The 21697-nt window shown below is 44.8% G+C and overlaps 2 protein-coding genes across 12 annotated transcripts in view; both read left to right on the top strand.

Moving 5' to 3' along the window:
- Positions 1–3536, top strand: part of arhgap32b (Rho GTPase activating protein 32b) — a 90159-nt gene extending 86623 nt beyond the window's left edge. For all 11 annotated transcript variants that reach the window (XM_070555666.1, XM_070555665.1, XM_070555662.1 and 8 more), the window contains one exon: positions 637–3536. In XM_070555666.1, the coding sequence (XP_070411767.1) occupies positions 637–2844 (2208 nt within the window). In that variant the 3' untranslated portion in view covers positions 2845–3536. The remainder of the gene's footprint in view (positions 1–636) is intronic.
- Positions 3537–5088: 1552 nt separating this feature from the next.
- On the top strand, positions 5089–17146 carry h3f3c (H3 histone, family 3C). Its single transcript, XM_015960640.3, has 4 exons — positions 5089–5225; positions 7418–7561; positions 16526–16679; positions 16757–17146. The coding sequence occupies exons 2-4, from the start codon at positions 7434–7436 to the stop codon at positions 16883–16885; spliced, it is 411 nt and encodes a 136-aa protein (XP_015816126.1). The 5' UTR covers positions 5089–5225; positions 7418–7433; the 3' UTR covers positions 16886–17146.
- Positions 17147–21697: the final 4551 nt, after the last annotated feature.

The raw sequence follows: 21697 nt of genomic DNA, 5'->3' as shown, positions 1-21697 counted from the left end.
TCTGCTTAAAAAGCATAATTAATGTTGGGGTCTAAGGTCTATATTTATGAATTATTTTTAATTCAGGTTGAGAATGCAGCCAGACAGGGAAAGACCGGGTCTTCGTGCTCTGATGTACAGCCAAAGTGAAATGTGTGTGATCAACATCACTCATGTAGTCACAAACCTAACTTTCTCTGGTTGTTAGTGCAACCGTGAACATGTTCCCAAGTAGCTTTTTGGTGACAAATACATTTTTAATCTTCTTTAAATATAAAAAAAATATGCTACTAGCAACAAACTCAACATGCAAGCTGAAGGCTATGCTGTACTTCCGGCTTCTCACCGAATGTTGCTCGCATCATCGTCTCTGCATGAGCCAGCACAGGAATAAGGTGGATAAAACCATTCTCTAACCAGATCACAGTCATTAGCAATGGTTGAATGCAGCTTTGTGTTTTGGATTGGAAAATGTGTAACAAGCCACTGTAACAAACATGGACTTGTTTGTGTGTGTGTGTGTGTGTGTGTGTGTGTGTGTGTGTGTGTGTGTGTGTGTGTGTGTGTGTGTGTGTGTGTGTGTGTGTGTGTGTGTGTGTGTGTGTGTGTGTGTGTGTGTGTGTGCGTGCGTGTGCGTGTGCGCTTGTTTAATGTCAGGTCAAAGCTGAAGAGACTGCTCCACCTTCAGTCCCACTGGAACCATCCGAGCAGCCACCTCCAAAGGCTCAAAAACCTAAAAGGCAGGCGGTTTTACTTCCCCAACACCAAGCAGAAACTCAACAGCTGAACTTGTTTCAGATGCAACCTTGTCTTCCAGCACAGTCCCACGTGCTGTCACAGCCTCACACACAGTCCCAGATACAACACCAGCCATCTAAGGCAAGTGCAAGAGTAGCACCCAACACTGCTGAACCTGTTGAGAGGCCTTGGGAGGCCATTAAACCAGTGCAACCCTGTACAGAGTCTGCGAAGCATAATGTACCATGTGGACCCACACCTCCAGCTCCTCCTGTCCGCACTTTGGACAGCAAACTGGCCACTGCAGCACTCAGCCAAAGTGAAGCTTCCTACCACATCTTCGATGAAGGTTCTCAAACCAGCCACCTGGAGGAATCTCTACCCCATCACCCTCTTTCTCCTCGTAAGTCTTCTGCACACCAACCCGCCTACCTATATCACTTCAAAGGAGAACCAGTTCACATTGAACCTCCAGGAGCAGCATACTTCCACCAGAGGCCTCTTCATCTAGCACCACAGTCAGTTCCACACCATTACCGACCAGAGAGCATCACACCACACCCCAGCATGTCCAAGTCTGAGCCTCAGATACCTTACGGTGCCCGATTGGATAATCGATACAGCACTTTAGGCCCCAGGTCCTACCACCACTCCATGAAACTGAGAGGCAACCCTCGTAATGTATATGTATCACCAGGATCAGGTCACCAAGGTTACGTTAATGACCGAACCCACAGCTATCCGACCATCCGTAGAGTGCACTCTCTACATGTTCCCTCCACTATTCGCTCCTTGCCTATTCAAAGAACTGAAGTACCCCCAGAAGATGACTTGTTCTTCTACCATCGACCTGTGTACCAGTGCAAATCCTACCAGCAGCCTCCACTGCAGTCCTCTCAAACTGACTACCATGTCACCCAGCTACAGCCTTACTTTGAGAACGGACGAGTTCAGTATCGCTACAGTCCATACTCTGGTTCAAGCCCTTTGGAGTCACCTTTCTACGACATAGACCCATATGGCACAATCCGAGTCAGGCACTTGCACTCTTATGGCAGTCGAGAAGCTGGAACTGTTGGTGGGCGACCGGGTGGCAAGGCTGCTGGGTACCACTACGTTGCTCGCCATGTTCTTCCTCCAGGAAAAGAGCACAGCTTTGTCAGCAGGGACATGCCTCCAGGTCATGGCAGCAGTGATGCCGCTACCTACCTCCCATGGGATCCAGATGAGGCAGAAAGGCTTCGCATGCAATCCATCCGCAGAGAGAGCAGAGCCAGACTTAAAACAAAAGGCCCTGTCCTCTCGCAGTATGACAATATTGGCTTCTTCACCCCAGCAGATATATCAGGGTACGAAACCCTACACCTGCGTAGTAAATCTGACCCAGGTAAAGCTGTGCTGGCAGCTGCCGAGAATGGGCGTTACCTCCCAAGACACATGGCATCGGATCCTGATGTTCTTGTGTACATGGAGACCGATAAATATGTCCATGGCAGTGGAGTGGGAGACAAGTCAGACACTCTTACTAAGCAAAGTATATCCAAAAAATGCAAGTCCTCTCACTCCCTTCCTACGTCTCTGAGCCACGGTGTGTCCCATCAGCAGGAGGGCAGCCGACACGAGACCAAGTTTGAGACTAGTGATGGAAAACCTGGAAGAGATGTCAGCCGATCCAAGCACTGGCAGGAGTTTCAAAGCAATAGAAATGTCCAACCACGTTATGAGTGCCCTGATTCCGGGCCCCCCCAGATTAAAGCAAAGACAAGCGTCTTTCAGAGTACAAATGAACATGCTCCACGGGAACAACTTGTGCGCTCTAAACCAGAGCGATCATCCAGCGTCCGAGAGCAAACCAGTCAGAGCAAACCGGATCCAGGCAGAGACTACACCTATCCGAAACACAACACTAAAACCGTACAGTCTCACTACGACAACTTGGACGATTACCAGCCAGTACCTCAGCCTCAGGCCTCTGTCCAAAAACAAGGAGGCTCCGGCTCGTATCCAACCCCAGGTTTTTCTGTTAGCCACAGCAACTGGGCATACTCCACTGCACTGGGCCAAGGAGCCTTCATCCAGACTGATGTGGCCATGCAGAGGCCAGAGACAGAGATCCGTACAGAATGAAGGGGCGGGAGGGGAATAGAATTATCTTTAGCTGTGCAGAATAAAAACTGCAGCCTCTGCAGGACAGTGGACTGTTATATCCTTAATATTTTTCCGTCTCGGTATTTTTAACAAATTGTAAAGAATATGTTAAGACTGTTTACAGAGTCTTAAATGTACCTGCAAATAATGTCCATGAAGTCATTGTTATTGTGATTGATTGAGACAGTAGCCAGTCGTAAATATATGATAAATTGTGGTACTTTTGACAGAGACACCCAAAATTGTAAAAGATATATTCTATATAAATAAATAAATATATATGTATACAGATAGAATTACTTGACAATGGGGATTTTTGTTAGTTTTTTTGTGTGTGGCACTGGGCAGGAGCATCAGCCAGGACTAATGTTTGCATTTTAGAAATGCATGCACTCTTATTTCATACAGAGCAATTCTGTGTGGTTCTTATTGTGTTCTGTCTGAATGTTACGGTACATATGAATGACGGAGGACATGTTTAGCTCATCACTCCCTCCTGCTATTATGAAAATGATACTGTGGGTCCATGTTTGCTTTGATGGATGAACGATTTGATAAAAGCAGCAGCAGCCTCGGGCTCATTTTGGGTTATTAGACTGGTTATTGGAGTCTTGCTTCCTCTGTTCTTCTGTGCCATGTTGGGTGAGCCAAGTCAATAGAGATTTCACTAACTTATGATTGGAGTGTTTTGGTACTTGTCTGTTCCTGTTAGATAAGGGACCAAAGACTTGGCACAGTCCTTGCACATATGGGATAAACGTGGGAAGGTGAATTAATGTTAAAGTGTAAAAGATTTGTTTCTTATTTCTTTTTGATTTGTGGTACTTTCATAAACTGGACTAACTGAATAAAGCTGAAAATATTGTCTTTTCTGACAACATTGTGAAGAACTTTGCAGCTGCTTTGTGGGGAAAACAACTTGATTTGACGAGCCTTAAATTTTGTTCAAGAAGATATTTTATTTACTGTTATTTTCATAATGCATAAAGATTTAAATATTTCTCAGCAGTTTGAAGTTGAAAGACAATAGTTAATTTAGCTTTGATTTGGGAATGAGGGATGGTTGTTTTTCTTTTTTTCAAATGTGTGGGGCCAATTTTTTTTAGGGTAGAAATAGATTACATGGGGTACATTCATCCATTACTTTACTACAAGTCCATGTGGATAAGTGTAACGAACAGATTATGGTATCATTCAGTCTGTTTATATCCAGATGTACTCTGCTTGCAGGTGTTGGCCCTCTTGCCTTATCTAAAGCCTCTGTTCCTTCTCAGATGCGCTGTTCATGCTCAGGCACTGTGCTCCTGAATGTGACAACACTCATTTCACACCGGAAGAGTCTGATATGAATAAATAAAACTGTTCAGGAAAAGTTCATGTTTGTGGCTTTTATGTGGTTATGAACGTTCAAACTAAATCAAATCCTAGGGCAGAAAACACGTGTTTTATACATTTAGGCCTTTTAAACCTATCTGTGCCATCGATGACTAACCTGTTAACTTACAAACTAAGCTTAATGCCAAGTGTCTAATGATCTGGGGTGCCTTCCTGTTCGCATCAGGTCTGCAGAAGAAAACACCTGATTTCTAGCTTCTCTAATGTGGTGCAAAAACAATTCTGCTTGATTTCCTAAATTCTTAGTTTCAAAACCTGCACCAGCTCCCGTGAGAATGCTAGAGCTAAATTCCTTCGGCCATCCAGTTGGACCACATGCAAGATGAGTTTCTCAAGACGTATGAATAAAGTACATCATGATGTAAATGCATTGTGTGGATTTCTTCGTTAGGGCACGTGTGTAATAGGAGCGTTGGTGCTTATGGCCATCCCGACGTTTTACTTCGAACACCTTGCACAAATAACAGTCGTGGGTGTAAGAAACCTAATCTGCCTTGTCAGAAGCCAGCAGGCATGCTTTAAACTGGGAGGAGGTGGTGCAGAAGGAACGGGCAAAAAAGCCTGTATAGGCTGATTGGGTTTAGCAGTTAAATCATCCAATGCAGCGCAAAATCTATTCAAATTTAAGTGTTCTTAAGGAAAATCTATTAATTTTAAAATTTATCTATGAAAAGAAGAAAAAAATCCTATATTTTTATTTGTGCACTGCAGGCTTTTTGTTTTCGGACAGCTTCGTCGTGACACAAAAACGTTCCCAAATAAAAGTTCCTTCTGTTTTAACCCTAAACGAACTCATGGACCGTGGCGGTGCTTCCCGGCGCGCGCGCGCGCGCGCACACAGCTGACTGACCCTGGCGCCATTTTGCCTCCGCTCTGCTTCCATTGTGTGAGACATAGTAAATATCTGACACACAACCACAACACACTTGTATCGGAGCGAAGCAAAACAGGAAAACTCACCCCAGGTAAGATATCATATTGGCCTATTTTCTAATCTTGAAACAATGTTCACCGTTAGGTGATGAAAACGGGGCAGGTGAGGTGGTTTGGAGCTAATTTAGTGTTTAAATTCGACGCCGGAGTGAGAAAGCAGCTGCCTCGCTGACCAGAGACAAACGGCTCCGTACTTCCACCGCTCAGATAGCTGCTCCGCTTTCAGCGCCCGTTTCTACCCCGCTCTTCTGCGTTACACGGCGTCGCTTTTCCAGCCAACCTCCGTGTAGTGACACCTGCTTCTGCCTCCTGTGGTGTGTTAATAGTCGTGTGTCTGTACGTTTTCAGGTTTAATAGAAACATGTCTTAAGTTGACGTCCTGCCCGTTGTTTCTACATCGGTAGCTACTAGGCTCTTTCAGTCTGCGGCCATAGTCTTGCGGTATGGGGCGGGGCCATGCCCACTCGCCCCGCCTTAAACCTTCCATTGGAAACCGCTATTGGTCCTTTTACAATCCAACACTCCCCTGATTGGTCTGACTCACATCCGCCTGACACTCTGATAGGTGGAATATGAAGACCGTAGTGCTCTGATTGACTGGATGCAGTGTGTCTAGGCCAATCGTATCTGCATCGCAAGAGACACGCAAATGTCCCAGTCTCCCTTTCTCCTCCCACCGCAGAAAGAAGGGAGGACATGGGTTTGGGGGGTCTCAGGTTACACTGAGCCAACCGGCCTCCTGTTGGTCACAGAAGTCATGCTGGGTCTGTGTGTGTGTGTGTGTGTGTGTGTGTGTGTGTGTGTGTGTGTGTGTGTGTGTGTGTGTGTGTGTGTGTGTGTGTGTGTGTGTGTGTGTGTGTGTGTGTGTGTGTGTGTGTGTGTTGTGAACTGGACTGAAGATCAGTGACAAAAAGTCATCAGAATAATAAAACTATATTAACACACTTTTGGGTTAAAGTGATGATCCCATTATACTGGAAGTGATGAGAGAAGCACAATCAGGGTGAGATGATATTAGATCTGGGCCATGTCGCCCACCCTAGGCTCAAAGAGAATGAAATACTATAGATTTCATTAAAAATATCTTTCCACTCTTCTCCAGGTTAAAGCAGCTGAGTTAACAGGTGTGTCATTCAGGTAAACAACCTGGTCTATAACAGAGTGTGCACGCAAGCTTAGCAAATGATAGTTATAATAACAACAATAATAATAATAATATTAGAACATATTATTAATCCCACAGTGGGGAAATTCACTTGTCATAGCAGCTCTTAGAGAAAAGGAAGAAGACAAACAAGATTGCAGGTAAACACACAAAGACAGTAAGCTAGCTATTATTGTAACCTTTAACCCCTCAAGACAACGAATAAATAGGAAATGTGGATTTCCAGAAAAATGCATCATCATCATAATAATAAATATCCTGAAGTTTAAACTTGGTATAATTTAATCGTGCAGGTTTTCACGTAACATAATTGAGTTGATTTAGTTGCACTTATTTTATTACAAACTTGGTTCTCACAAAAAAAATGTTTTTGTTGTTTCCAAACAGCTTCAGATATTATTTATGAGTCATAGCTCAGTTGTGATTTACCACTGATGTTGTGTTACTGGGGTGTTTGGCCCCTGGGAGCAGGGCCCGCTTGGGGTGGCTCCTGCTTTTCCTGCTGTTCAAGGGTCCAGTTATGGCCAAATGACGTTTTTATGGATTCATCCTTTTGTGTTCAGAAATATAACCTCAGAAGATTCCCTGGGTATCTGCAAGGCCTTGTTAGATGGTGTCTTGAACGTTATTGCTGTGTGGCGGTGGGTTATGAGCAGGATGATTGTGAAAACACTAGGGTTCTCACACAGAGAGCCTGCTGGGGTCAGAACACACAAATTATTTAGAACATTTTAACTTGAGAAAAGTGAGAGTCATTGTTGAAGCTCTGCCAGGTGGAGAATTTTGTATCAGTGGACCATTTAGTTCACTAATTACTACCATTTAAACCAACATTACTGAAACACTCGATCTCAGATCGTTCTTCTATAATCAACTTCATCCAGCAGCCTCCGCCGGTCATTTTGACTGAGAATAAAACCGAACCCAAAGATCAGCATCTGAAGAACCGTTCCTAAAAGTTCTCAGTGAGCTCTTGAGGGAAAATCTCTAGTCAACAGGACAGTTTTGTTTATTTATTCATTAATGGTTACATGAACATTGATTTTACATTTCCATCAGGTGATACGCTGACATCATGGCTCGTACCAAGCAGACGGCTCGTAAGTCCACTGGAGGAAAAGCTCCACGCAAGCAGCTGGCCACCAAAGCAGCTCGCAAGAGCGCCCCGTCCACCGGAGGGGTAAAGAAGCCCCATCGTTACAGGTAAGGAGCCGTGTGTGTGTGTGTGTATGTGCATGCGTTCTGTAATGAAGTAGAATTACATTTAATTAATGAGCCATAAGGCGTGGGATTCCATAGGAAATATGAAATCGATCTTACGGATTGAGGGTTATTTAAACCAGAAGATTGGTTAATCTATTGCAGAGATTAGATAACCGTTACGTATTTACTCAGAGACAACAGAATAGAGAGAGTCAAGTTTAAAAGTTAAGAATTTTATTACTAACAAATTAAACTAGACTTCAAAACTAAATGTGTAGTGTAACTAAAAATGGATGAGACGGTGGATGGATGACGTGTGATGTTAAATCAGAACCAGCAAATCCGAAGAAGCGATTATTCTGACGGGAACTGAAGATGTTGTATCGCATTAAGCTTTGGTTAGCTTCAGAAACACATGAGACACCATCATGCCGGTCTACCTTGCCTTCGGTGGAAGTCCTCTGTAGATCAGGAATATCGAGGTCCAGTGAACCCTCTCTGGAACCGAGCCGGTAGGAAAAGCCGCGGTTCCGATCAAACCCGTCTTGAGTTACTTCCGGGCACACAACACGTTTATTGGCGTCTGGTGAGACCCAAGCCTGGGTCCGGAAGGTGGAGCTTTTGTTCTGAAAGGAGCTGTTACTGAAGGTTGGTATAGCGACTGGATTTTTCAGCTTGTCGTTGTTCTTTCAGTTAAAGAGTTTAGATCAGGATTGGCCACTCCGTCACATTCTCTGGAACGCTTTGAACTGGCGTTAGAGCTGGCGTGGCATAGTTTTATACTTCGGATGTTATGGTTTATTGTCGAATGAAAATTACCAAACACCATCAGAACCACGCCTCCGTCAGATCTGTAAGATTCTGATTGGATCAGTGAAAGGAATGTGTTATGTCTTTTTAACACTACGGGAAATGAGTCCTGTTGGAACACTTAAAGTCATATTACTTATTAAATTCTATAGGATCATAATAAAGTAATAAATATTTTGATTTCACAGGTCGGTCACATCTTATTTATTGACTAACACTTTGATGGATTAGCTTGATTAAAATAGAGTTCTTTGATTAATTAAAAGAAAAGAGTTCAGTCTTCATTCTTCTGTTGAGCTGAAAATAAGCAGGTTAGAAGGAATGCATGAGACCTTGAGTTATATCTCATGCAGACTAGTCTTGAGCAAAGAAGGGAAAAACAAGAGTCATTCCGTTCCGTTCCGTTACATATCCCCCCTTTTCAATGGTATGGTGGTCCGTGCAGAGACCACCTGGCGTTGAACAAACCAGAGTCCTAAAGGGACTCAGATGACAAGGGAAGGTGTAGTTCCTCCGGAAGAGGCCAACAGTGGTGAGGTACGAACCCCACTCCGAAGAACAGTCTATGGTTTCAACAGTCTCGCATAATCCCTTTGGAAGCACACAAGTCAGCAAATTAGTAAGGTATCCACGTGGGGTAATAAGTTGAAGCAGGAGCAAAGCTTTTCCTATCCACGGGTAGGGAATAATTCCAACAGTATATTGATCTTTGTAATTGCACTTATCGTGATTCAGTGCGGGAAAGAGCAGCAGGCAGGTCAGGTCCCAGTGAGCGAAGTATCCCAGCAGCCATGCCGGAACACACGGTCGTCCAGGTCCTACGAGCCGAAACACCCATCAGGAGGAGCGGAATCCGACAACGAGTCACGGGTCCACCCCAGGGAAGCGAGGATCATCAGCGAAACTCAGGAAAGGAGAGAGAGCACAGCACAGGGCACCTCAATGTAGAAACAACATAATGGCGTCTCATGCAAATCAACAAACAAAAAGAAACCTAACACTGTGAGTACATGTGTACTATGCATATGTTTTACGTGAATTAGCCTTTAAGTGAAGAAATGGGTGCACTACCACTACGTTTACTGCAAAAAAGGTGGTGCTGAAAGCATAAAATTAATCAAACTCTATCTGATATGAGAGAAATCACTGCACTAAATTAACTCTTTATGAGAATGAAGGGCAAAAATTGGTTATAGCCCTTTAAGGTAAGTTAACCAAGTCAATCATAAAGTTCTCAAACTTAATTACCCTAGCAAAAGTACTATAAAAAGATAGTTATGTAAGTGTCAGAACACTAAAAATGTAAATCAGTGAAGTTAGTAATCCCTAACTGTGAATGTACCCATAAGGAATTGTGATTAGTGAAAATAATAAAAAAAATAATTGGATAACAGTAATATGTGGACTAAACCCATCTACTGTTAACTACCTGATTACCTGACTTCAGGAACCCACAGCATGTTCATCTCCAACCACCCAAGTCTGCACGTCATGTATAAACAGGAAAGACAACCATGCACACACACGAACATACAAACTTGTGTAACTCAAGATAGAGAGCTATGGAACCGACGAGGTGCGAAATCACCCCCCTTTCGAAGTCGGTAAGTTGTTGGTGGTAGAATTGACCAAATTAGTGGAACCCTTGTGCAGTTTGATTTGGTCCCTGTGGACCCATTTGTAGACGGGCTCCTTGTTTGTTTGGGTAATCTTGATCTGATACACGACTGGAGAGAGCTTATCTGTTATCAAGTATGGGCCTGAACATTTGGGCAAAAGTTTCTTAGCCAGCTTCCCAGAGGTGTTCTTCTTGTTACCAGTTTTAGAAGCAAAAATGTAGAACATGGCCTTATCACCTACGTTGAGTTCAGAATGTGAGGCCTTCTTATCGTAATAAGCCTTCCTGCCTTCAGCCGATTTCTCCAGATTTGTCTGTGCAAACGAGAATGCTGCAGGCAGATAGTTTTTTAGGTCGTGCAAATATTGTTCATTCGTGTAAGCCGGGTCTGCTTCGGACTGAACAGGTTGGTACAGCAGGTGAAGTGGCAGGGTCATTTGTCTACCCGTCATAATTTCAAACGGGGAGACACCAGTAGACTCGTGAGGGGTGGCCCGTATGGCCATGAGGACCAACGGAAGCTTCACATCCCAGTCTCGGTGGTTAGAGGACACGTACTTCTTCAAAATGCCGACAACCGTTCGGTTCATCCTTTCGACCTGGCCGGAAGACTGGGGGCGATGGCTAATGTGGAACTTGGCCTTCACACCCAACAGTTTCCAAAGATGTTCCATCACTTCAGAGGTGAAGTGAGTACCCCTATCCGAGTCAACCCAAGTGGGCAGACCGAACCGGGCAAGGACGTGATTCATCAAGAGAATAGCTGTCGTTTTCGCCGTGTCATTAGGTGCTGGTAGACATTCAACCCACTTTGTGAATGCACAGGTCACGGTCAAGATGTATTTATTACCCCTGCTGGACCTGGTCAGAGGCCCCACCCAATCAAATTGCAAGTCCGATCACGGAGTGGACGGTCCCTTTTTCTGTAGGGGAGCTCTGTGTGCGGGGTTGGATGGCTGAAACTGACAACAAATCAAACAACGCTGGACGTGGTCTGACACGCCGCGACGCATCCCCGGCCAATAAAGCAACCTGGCTCAGGGCTCCCAACGTGGCCTTGGCACCTGTGTGTCCAGCGGAGGGAGAGTCATGAGCTTGCTTGATCATGTCCCCCCTCAGTGGCTGTGGCGTGACAAGGACAGGCGGCAAAAGAGGCTTGGCGGCGTGCATCAGCAACCCTTCAACCATTCTCAGCGTGACCCGAACACGAAAGAGAGCACGGAGCTCAGGAACGGAGTCAAGCTTGGTGGAAGAAGGCAGATGAGTTGTAGGATCAGAAAGGTACAGGATCATCTTGCTTATAGCAGGGTCCTGGGACTGAAGACTGACAAGATTGTCACCAGAAAAGAGAGGTTGAACAGACACCACACCCTCGGATGGTTTGGAGGTGGACGCGTTAGCGGCCTGAGCTCAAGTCACGACACACACACAGGGTGGGTCAGACCGAGAAGAGACATCCTCAGGAAGCAGAAAGGGGTTGAAGACTCATGGACTACCATCGGCCGCACCCTGTTTGGCAAGAGAGTCTGCACGGTTGTTCAGATCTTTATCAGTTCCGGGTGCACGAGAATGTCCTTTGACTTTACGCCAATAAACGTGCATGTCATGTGCCGTCACTAGGGCGTCACATGCCATGAAGAGGTCCTGATGTTTAACGGGCTTCCGATTAGAGGTTTGGAACCCGTTACTCTTCCAAGAAGGTAGATGACAAATGAAACTGAGACGCACTTAGTCCGAGTCCGTGCAAATCACCAGCTCAAGGATGCCACGGCCCCTAGCATGTTGTAGTGCTATCAAGATCCCAGCCACTTCTGCAAACTGTGAGGTCTTAGAACCCAACCAGTAACATTGGGAGTCCTTCTGGTCAGCGTTCAACCAGACGACACCCACGCCTGCCCTAGGCATAGGACCATGTCGAAAAGAACTGCCATCGACGTACACTGTCGGCAAGTCCAAACAGAGAGACTGATCGAAGTAGTGGTGGTTGGGGTTTTGAAGAGTCTGAGGACGGCTAGCTGGCGGGACTGATGCGACAGTGACGTCCGAGCAGTGTTGGCATGCAGCCAAACCCATGCCACGAGGGCTACGTCGGTTCTGGACGTAGCATACTTTGATGTCGAAGCTTTGAAGAGCCAGCAGCCATGACGCGATTCGCTCATTGGTCACCACACCATCTCAGATGCGCTGACTGTTAAGGAAGGTCACTGGCTGGTGCTGAGTCTCAATGATGATTTTCTGTCCACCAGTGTAGCTAGAAAAGTGTTTCACCGCCCACATGGTGGAAAGCAAAGCTTTTTCACAGCCAGAGTACTTCAATTCAGGACCGGACAAGAGCTTACTAGCGTAGGCTACGACACGCCTGTCGCAGTCGTATACTTGGTAGAGACCAGCACTCAAACAGTGAGCTGAGAAACCGACCTCAAGGTAGAACTCCTTGTCGCAATCGGGGAGCGCCAAGCACGGAGCTGAGTGTAACGCGGCCTTCGGGTCATCCATGGCCTGTTGCTGCTGCTCAGTCCACTCGAAAGGCACATCCTTCTTCAGTAGATTAGTCAGAGGTCTCGCTATCTCAGCGTAATGTTCTACGAACTGGCGCGAGTAGTTGCACACCCCTAGGAAGCTCTGACGTTCTGAGACATTCGTAGGAGGTGTGATGGTGGCCACACCTTGAATTCTGCCAAGTTGAGGCTGCATCCCCTGTGGTCCCACAAGGAGGCCAACAAACTGAACCTGTGACCTGCACCACTGACCCTTGGCGAGAGAAATCTTTGCAGCTGCGAGCTGACCCATGACGTGGTCCAGCTCGGACAGGTGGTTTTCCAAGATACGCTTACGAACAAGAATGTCGTTGACATAGATGAGGGTACCTCGCTCTCGAGCATCAGGGCAGGCTTTGTCCAAGAAGATGTTGAACTCAGCTGGCGAGTTGGAATAACTAAAAGGACACTGAGTGAAGGTGTACTTGCGGTTAGCAAAGGAGAAGGCTAGTTTGTGTTGGTCCGATTTATGGACAGGAATTGTCCAAAATCCAGATGCAATGTCAAGGGTGGAAAAGTATTTAGCATCTTTCACTTTTGGAAGTTCTTGTTCCAGGCGCGCCATTGGCCACCTAGACAAGGGAACCTGTTTGTTGAGTTGCCTGTAGTCAATGGTTAGTCGCCACTTACCATTAGGATTCTTTACTGGCCACAATGTAGCCGAGTAGGTGCTGTTGCAGGGCCGGATAATCCCTTTAGCCAAGAGGCTTTCAATGATTTCCTACCCGAGGAGCGCCCCGGCCGCCGCCGCCCCTGACCACCGGCCCCAAGGCAGAGGGCTCCGCAGAGGAAACACTGGAGGATTAAAATATATAACATGTAAAATAACAAAAGCTAATATGGATAAAAAGTAACTGATAAAAAGTGATTATAAAGATAGTAAAAGAAAACATAATCATGTAAAAACACTAAGATGTAGATAAAATTATAAAATTAATTAAAAGAGATAAATATGTATATATAGATATAGGGATGGGTACCGAATTCTGTACTTTTTAAGGTACCGACCGAATTCCATAGTACCTACCGAGCACCGATTCACGTCATTTCAAACGGTGCCTCGTTTCGGTATCCGTCCATCATAACGAGAACTTGCCTAGACAGCTGCGCATGCGCAAGAGCGTTATGTTGTCGGTCCCTGCGAGTGAGTTGTAAACAGAGCAGCATGGTAAAAAGAATGCACGCTAACGCTTGGGTCTACTTCACTAAATGTGATGGGTAACTGGGTGATGAAACCAGCGACAGACAACGATCTAAGTGAGTCATCCTCATCTTAATCTGTTCCGGTAGGTAAATAAAATGTTTAAGATAACGTTACCTTGATATTTTAGCTTCCGTTTCGCTAATGGTGCGTTCGCTTTCTCCTCGGAACTCCGATTTTCCGCCTAGAAGAACATGAACGTGCTCTAAAGTTTGGCTTCACTTTACTAAATGAGACGGGTGATTGGGTGAAGAAGAAACCAGCGACAACGATCTAAGTGTGAGGCATCATCGTTTTAATCTGCTCCAGCAGTTAAATAAACTGTTAAAGATAACGTTAGCTTAATATGTTAGCTTCCATTGCCACCGTTGTTATCAGCTAATGGTGCGTTCGCTTTCTCCTCGGAAATTCTAACTTCCCAGTAGGAAAAATCAAATGAAAAAAGACGGCAAAAGGAATGATGATATTCAGTAAATTTAGTTCACAGTAAAGATATTTGCTTCAGTTTAATTATCAGCTTATAAAACTACAAGGATGATGTTAAAATACAAACAGTTGAATGTTATTTATCGTGATATTTATCAAATATTGTTACATATAGAGAAAAATATATATTTAATTATAAAAGAGAATTAAAATAAACACTCAAAAGTATCGAAAATTGGTACAGTTAAGTACCGGTATCGATTCGTAGGTACAGGGAATTAGTACCGGATCGATTCAAATGTCAAAGGTACCCATCCCTATATAGATACATAGTGATCAGTTAAAAGCTAAGCTAAAAAGGTGGGTCTTGAGCCTATTCTTAAAAGCCTGGACGTTCCCTTCGGCCCTGAGGTCCTCTGGCAGCCCGTTCCAAAGGCGAGGGCCGTAGTACTTGAAGGGCGCCTCGCCGTGGGTGTGAGTCTTAACTTTAGGGATAACTCGGAGACGGCTGCCAGAGGAGCGCAGAGACCACGAGGGTTTTATATAGTAAAAGCATTTCTGAAAGATAAGAAGGCCCAAGACCATTAAGACACTTAAAAACCATTAAAAGAACCTTAAAATCAATCCTGAAACATACGGGGAGCCAGTGCAGTGATTTCAAAGCCGGAGTGATGTGCTCCCGCTTCCTGGTCTTCATCAGGACACGTGCTGCTGAGTTTTGTAAAAGTTGTAAACCTGAGATGCTCTTTTTGGGAAGACCAGAAAGCAGGGCATTGCAGTAATTAGGGCTGTAGCGAAGCCTCGACGAAGTCGACGGCTCGATTCTAAAAATTTGTCGATGTCAGATCCGGAAGTCGACGCACCGCGCCCACTTGTTGCATCCCCAGGAGTTTGTAAATAGAGGAGGAATCTGCCTGTTTTTCCTCTAGTTCGCCCTCTTCACCGCCTTCACTAACATCTCCGCCAAATACCGAAGACCCGGAACAATGTCCGTCCACTACTAGATTCCTTTCCTGTTTTGCCCGCCTTCGTCTCCCGGCAACAGACAACAACTTCCGGGGTCAGATGCGCTGCTTCGTGTCTATCGCAGATGTAGAAAATCACCGGGAGCGTTTCTCCCTTCATTAAGGAGCTTCTTTCAGACATTAGGAGAGCTGTTTTGGTGGTAGCAGTCTCTCCTCCGTGCTGGTCTGTTTGCTGCTGGGTGTTTTTGGTTTATTTAAACTTGGTAACTTGAACTTAATGTTGGTAAAGCTACTGTTAGCATCTTCGCTAACAGCTTCTTGCGTTGGGATAAGCTGTTACGTTTTGGTTTAGAGTTCATCTTTTTTGTGGTGTAGATCTCCCTTTTATTACATTTAGAGTGTTATGGGTTTTCGGTTTAGTGTAAAATATCACCTGAGTTTGGTTTAACCCGTAACACCACTCGCCTCACGCACATAAGTGACCAAAACAAAGCAGCATGGAGACACTCCATCTTCTACCACCTCTCAGGCAGCAGCCTGCACTCCCAAGTTCTACACATCACCAGAACATAACCAACCAACACAATAAACGCAGTGTTATACAAAATGGAAGGCCTGTAGTGTTTATCCTCTCAGTAAGAATTTATCAATTTTTTTGAGGAATTTATTTGAGATTTTCTGGTTTTTGTTAATTGTGCAATAGAAAAATAATCATTAGATTAATCTTCTAAATAGTCATTAGAATAGTCGACTATTCGATAAAATAATCGTCAGAATAATCGTTTTAAAAATAATCGTTTACCCCCAGCCCTAGCAGTAATCAATTCTACTGGTTATAAAAGCATGCACTAGCGTCTCTGCATTGGCCCAAGAGAGAATGGGGCGGACTCTGGCGATATGCTTAAGATGGTAAAAACCTATTATTGTGATGTTTTTAATGTGGGGGATAAAAGTCAGCTCAGAGTCGAAAATAACGCCCAGATTCTTCACTTGTAGTGATGGATAAAAATACATTGATTGTAGTTTAGGTAAAAGTTTCTCTCTCTGGGCCTCAGGACCGATGACTAAAACTTCAGTTTTGCCCTGGTTGAGCTGGAGAAAGTTTTCAGTCATCCATGATTTAATATCTAAAATGCAGTTAAAAAGTGTTTCCATTGGCTGTGCGTCATCAGTACACACGGAGATGTACAACTGTGTATCGTCAGCGTAACTGAAAATTCACCCCGTGTCTCCTGATGACGCTGCCCAGAGGGAGCATATAGAGGTTAAAAAGCACTGGGCCTAGAATTGAACCCTGAGGCACACCTCATGTGATGCTGTGGACCCCAGAGGAACAGGAATCCAGACTCACCATAAAAGTCCTGTCTGTGAGGTAGGAAGTGAACCAGGTGTGGTTTTGTGTTTCAGACCTGGTACTGTTGCTCTGAGAGAGATCCGCCGGTACCAGAAGTCCACTGAGTTGCTGATCCGTAAGCTGCCCTTCCAGCGCCTGGTGAGGGAGATCGCTCAGGACTTCAAGACAGACCTGCGTTTCCAGAGCGCCGCCATCGGAGCTCTGCAGGTGTGTGTGCTACAGTGTAGTCGTAGTTACCTGACCATCATGCTGCTAATACCTGTGGTGGTTCTGTGTCTGTGCAGGAGGCTAGTGAGGCGTACCTGGTGGGTCTGTTTGAGGACACTAACCTGTGTGCTATCCACGCCAAGCGTGTCACCATCATGCCCAAAGACATCCAGCTGGCACGCCGCATCCGCGGGGAGCGTGCTTAAGCGCCCGTATTCTGTCTCACTGCGGTCTTGTTTTTCTTTCCTTGTCCTGCCCTCACACATCCCCCCCCACGCCCCCAGTCTCTCAGTAGACATTAGGGCAGGGGTGGGCCACTCTGACCCTGGAGATCTCCCATCCCTGTTTTAGTTGTTTCTGTGCTCCTAAACACCTGAATCAACAGGTGAATCAGGCGTTTTGGAGCTGAGAAACTGCTAAATCATGCTGGCTAGGGGCCCTTGAGGGCCGGGGTGGCCCACCCCTGCAGTAGGGTAACTCTGATTATGAACGTATAGAAAAATGTTGACGTCTGTCTCTGATAAAATTTTTTGTCTTCATCAGATGTTTTTAGGGTACCCTTTTCTGCATGTAAGGAGTTTTACTGATCAGATGGACATGTGCACTCATACTCTGGGTTTGGGTGTGTCACTAACAGCTGAAGCACAGGGCCAAGGGGCTAGTCTGCTTAAGGGGAGCTGCAACTTCCACAGCAGGGTGCTATTAAAACTAGTCTCGAGGCCCGTGTCTCTGAGCACCCCCGATCCTGCCCAGCATGGCCCCGCCCTCACCTGGAACAAGCCTGGGGAGCAGATGGACTGATGTTCTGCTTGTGTGGACCTGTCATTTGTTTAAAGTTGTAGATTTGGTGTGTAAGTTTTTACATCTCACAGAGAAGCGTCCTTTCTGTTTTCACGTACTACATTATCCGAATGAAGAGTAATAAAACAGCTGATGGTTCTAAGCAGAGACCAGACTATGATTCTAATGGCCGCCACATGGGGGCGCCAGCTGATCGTGCTGCTGGTGGTATAGTGGATGCCTCTGCATGTAAAGGGTCTGTGTGTCTCTGTAGATCTGAGCATTTAAAATGTCCCTTTCTTGGAATTTGTGATACAGAATATAACCTCATTCTCTTTTCTTTTATATTTTTTCTTATTGCTCGAGATTTTCAGACGTATAAATAAGCTGATCTTTGTATTTTCCAAATTTCTCATAATATGGTGGTAATAAATAGATGTTAGAACAAGTAAAAGTTGTTTTATTTGCTGAATTATAAAGGTTTTGCTTTTCATAGTAAAAGTGGGTATAAATAAACTGCAGCAGGAGCCCAAGAGCAACATGGATCTGTAGCATCAGTCCACGGCCTCGCCACATCCATAGGGGCCTGGGCATGTGGCCAGAAGGCCCCCTGGTGGAGGTGGGGTGGGGGGGTTCTTTTATGGCACTTGCACACTAGCATCGGCTCTACTTCTGGACCGGGTTTGAAGTGTTCTCTTTTTTCCCACAAGCAACCAGAAGTCTATCCCGGACGGTCTGCCTGGAGCCGAACTGGTCTGCTGACTGATTGGCTGGCTCGAAATCACACCTACCAGGAAGGAGCTGATTGGGGGATAGAATCAGCCTGTGGGGGCTTCCCTCATGTGCAGTTCCTTATCATTCTGGATGCTATGGAGTTAATGAGCCTCTGGCTGAAGCAATTTTTCTCTGTATCTCACTACTGCGAAGAGTGCACATACACAGTGCTGTCAGACAACGCAAAGCAGGACCCAATACCAGAGTCAGGTCTCCAAAAAAATTACTCGGACTGCTTTTGTTTGTCCCATTAGTTGTCACACAGACAACACGTGAAGTTTGTTCTCTGTGACAGTGTGAATGTCCTGTCACTGTGTCCCGATTGATCGTGCGCCCTGGCTACTTGGCCAAGGGGATGTCCCCTTGGCTGACTGGTCAGCGCGCATGACTCACCCGGGAGTCTGGGGATCAAATCCCGCCCAGGTTCTCGTTTCTCCACCTTGCCACATCTGCATTTGACCCATCCCCAGGGGAAGCAGTGAGCTGCAGACATGGCTTTGCTCGGGAACCATTTGGCAGTTTAACCCCCCAATTCAACCCCTTAATGCTGAGTGTCAAGCAGGGAGGCCTTGGGTCCCATTTTTTCAAAGTCTATGGTATGACCCAACCAGGAATCGAACCCAGATCTCCCAGACTCAGGGTGGACACTCCACCACTAGGCCACTGAGCTGGTCTAATGTTTGATGTCATATATTAAGTAGTTCCTCTCCACTGCCAGGAATAAAGCCATAAAAACATGGCATTGCACTTCTGGTACAATGCTGTGAGTAAATAAACCGTTGGGTCACACGTAATCTTCAAATGAAATTGCATCATTGCAGCACTTTTATTTTGAAAATTACTGGAGATTTTATAATGAAACAGTTTGTGATTTCCTGTCTAGTCCCATGTTAACTACGGAACTTGACGTGTCCAAGAAGTGAATAAACATAAACATAAGAAGTGGCTCGCGGCCAGGCCCCTGGTCGCAATGTGCTTAAACCCCAAAATGTTGTCAATCTGTGTCTGCTCTTGGGGAAAGTGTTGCCAAGTAAGTCTGCCGTAAATGTATTGTCAAAGACCAACAGGAAGTGATGCAGCCTGTTTTGGCAAGTACCAAAGTTGTGTAGCATAAACCTAGTTTATAACTCATAGTATTGGAATGGCAAATGTCACATTTACACTCTGTTAGACAGAAGTGTCCTTGCTAGGCCCTTAGGCAAAAAAACATTTTTTGATGAAACCTTCATGTCACAATTAGAGATTAAACATTTGGGACATCACCACCCTGTGGATTTTAACATTGAAGAACTTTGAGAGATTTTAAAAAATTTAAAGGGGTTAATTTGAAACATTGTACAGTTATTGAAAAGTATGCAAAGATGAAAGATCTAGACTTTCTTTTCAAAAAGAAATGTGGCGAGTGACTATTTGTAATTTCATGTATTTACTGCTTTTGCCAAATAGATAAGAAACTTGTGTCTGTTCTAGTTTTGTTAGATCTCAGTGCTGCCTTTGACACAGTTGATCACAATGTTCTTTTAGAAAGGCTTGAACATGTTGTAGGGATCAAAGGAACAGCGCTAGGCTGGTTTAAATCCTACCTGTCTGATAGATTTCATTTTGTAAATGTACATGACAAATCATCTTCATACTCCACGGTTACTTGTGGAGTACCACAGGGTTCAGTGCTTGGACCAATAGTTTTTACTATATGTATGCTTCCAATTGGTTAGGGTTAGAGTGGGAGTGGGAGCTGGCCGTCTGGTTGGGGTCTGGGGTAGTGGGCTGCTTTGCCCTGTGTTGGGCAGGGTGGCCTGCTCATTGTTACCCCAGTAAGAGTCATACCATCTTCTGGGTCCAGGAATGGCTGAGTCCTCTGTGCAGCAGTACCTGGACTAAAGTTTGCAGGGTGTGAATGGGAAGTGTGAGTGGGCATATGACGTGTGTTCTTGTGTGACATTAGGTTGGATGTGTTTGTGTGTGCGCATGAGAGTGGAATTGTGCAATTGTGTTTGTCTGTGACGGTTTATCTGTCAGGTAGGGCCTTGGACTCCTCTCCTCTCCTGGGGCATCTTGTGGCACTACAACTTGTTGGCATATTCTCCCCCGCCACATGTCATGCTGGTAGGTGGTGGCTCTGTCTGCCTGTGTATTTGTATTTTTTACACATTACCTTGGGCTATGGTTGGCACTAAATACAGGTCCTTCTCAAAACATTAGCATATTGTGATGAAGTTCATTATTTTCTGTAATGTACTGATCAGATTCATTACACATAACTGAAGTAGTTCAAGCCTTTTATTTTTTCTAATATTGATGATTTTGGCATACAGCTCATGAAATCTAAAAAAATTAGCATATCATGAAAAGGTTCTCTAAACGAGCTATTAACCTAATCATCTGAATCAAGTAATTAACTCGAAACACCTGCAAAAGATTCCTGAGGCTTTTTACTCCCAGCCTGGTTCATTACTCAAACCCGCAGTCATGGGTCAGACTGCCGGCCTGACTGCTGTCCAGAAGGCCGGCACTGCACTCTGCAAAGCAAGAATCATAGAGCAATCTTGTGTGGTTAAATTGGAAGGGAGGAGGCTGAGGATTGGTCCTTGTGGAGCACCATGGGGTTGAGTACAATAGTGGAAGAGGAGACATCAGTTTGGATCTCCACAGACCGCGAACCTGCCATCAGGACATTCATCTGATGGTTTCTCGTGCATAACAACAGTGTGTTGACTCATGTCTGTCTTTTGCCAACCAGTAAAAAGTAACCTATGTTTGACTTTTAACAGTTTCACACGTGCTTAAATGTTATTTCTGTTCTTCATTATCTTAGCTGAAGTTTTCTTTCTTGTGTCGATTTTTTAAATTCTGCATTCACCTTCTCCAAGGTCTGCAGGGAGCTCTCCATCCCCCATCACATCTGCTCCTCCATGGGATTACAGTGCAAATGTTTGTCTGAAACATACCGTGCTGGGGGAGATTACAAGTGTTCTGCCCTCTTTGAGAGAGGTTATCCAATCAGGGTGTGCAGACTCAGGGATTAACCAATAGCACCACAGAGAGGGAGGGCATTGGGATTAAACATAGCACAGAATGGGATTAGGCCAGTGTTGACTGCAGAAAAGTGCTTCTGCTAAAACATTTCCTTTGCTCTCTAAATAGTTTAAAGCAAAAACATTTTACATGATTTATGAAAGAAAACACTTTTGTTTGTTTTGATTTGTTCAAAATTCAGGTTTTTTAATTTTTAGGGGTTATATTTTATCAGACATCATATAAACATCATCAAACTGTCTTTCTACTTCATCTATCTATCTATAGATAGATAGATAGATAGATAGATAGATAGATAGATAGATAGATAGATAGATAGATAGATAGATAGATATATTACTGAATGCTGGATGTAAATCGATTGGATTTATTTGTGTTAGGAAACCTACACAGTTTGTAATGGAAATTTCCTCCACCACCAACCAAAT

The sequence above is a fragment of the Nothobranchius furzeri genome, chromosome 10 (assembly GCF_043380555.1).
Source record: "Nothobranchius furzeri strain GRZ-AD chromosome 10, NfurGRZ-RIMD1, whole genome shotgun sequence".
Lineage (NCBI taxonomy): Eukaryota > Metazoa > Chordata > Actinopteri > Cyprinodontiformes > Nothobranchiidae > Nothobranchius > Nothobranchius furzeri.
The sequence above is the reverse complement of the archived record's forward strand: the minus strand, read 5'-3'. Positions and strand labels throughout refer to the sequence as shown.

Coding starts and splice junctions, on each gene's coding strand:
- h3f3c (XM_015960640.3), top strand. CDS start 7,434: ATGGCTCGTACCAAGCAGACGGCTCGTAAGTCCACTGGAGGAAAAGCT. Junction 7,562..16,525: donor AAGAAGCCCCATCGTTACAG/GTAAGGAGCCGT, acceptor TTTGTGTTTCAG/ACCTGGTACTGTTGCTCTGA. Junction 16,680..16,756: donor CCGCCATCGGAGCTCTGCAG/GTGTGTGTGCTA, acceptor GTGTCTGTGCAG/GAGGCTAGTGAGGCGTACCT.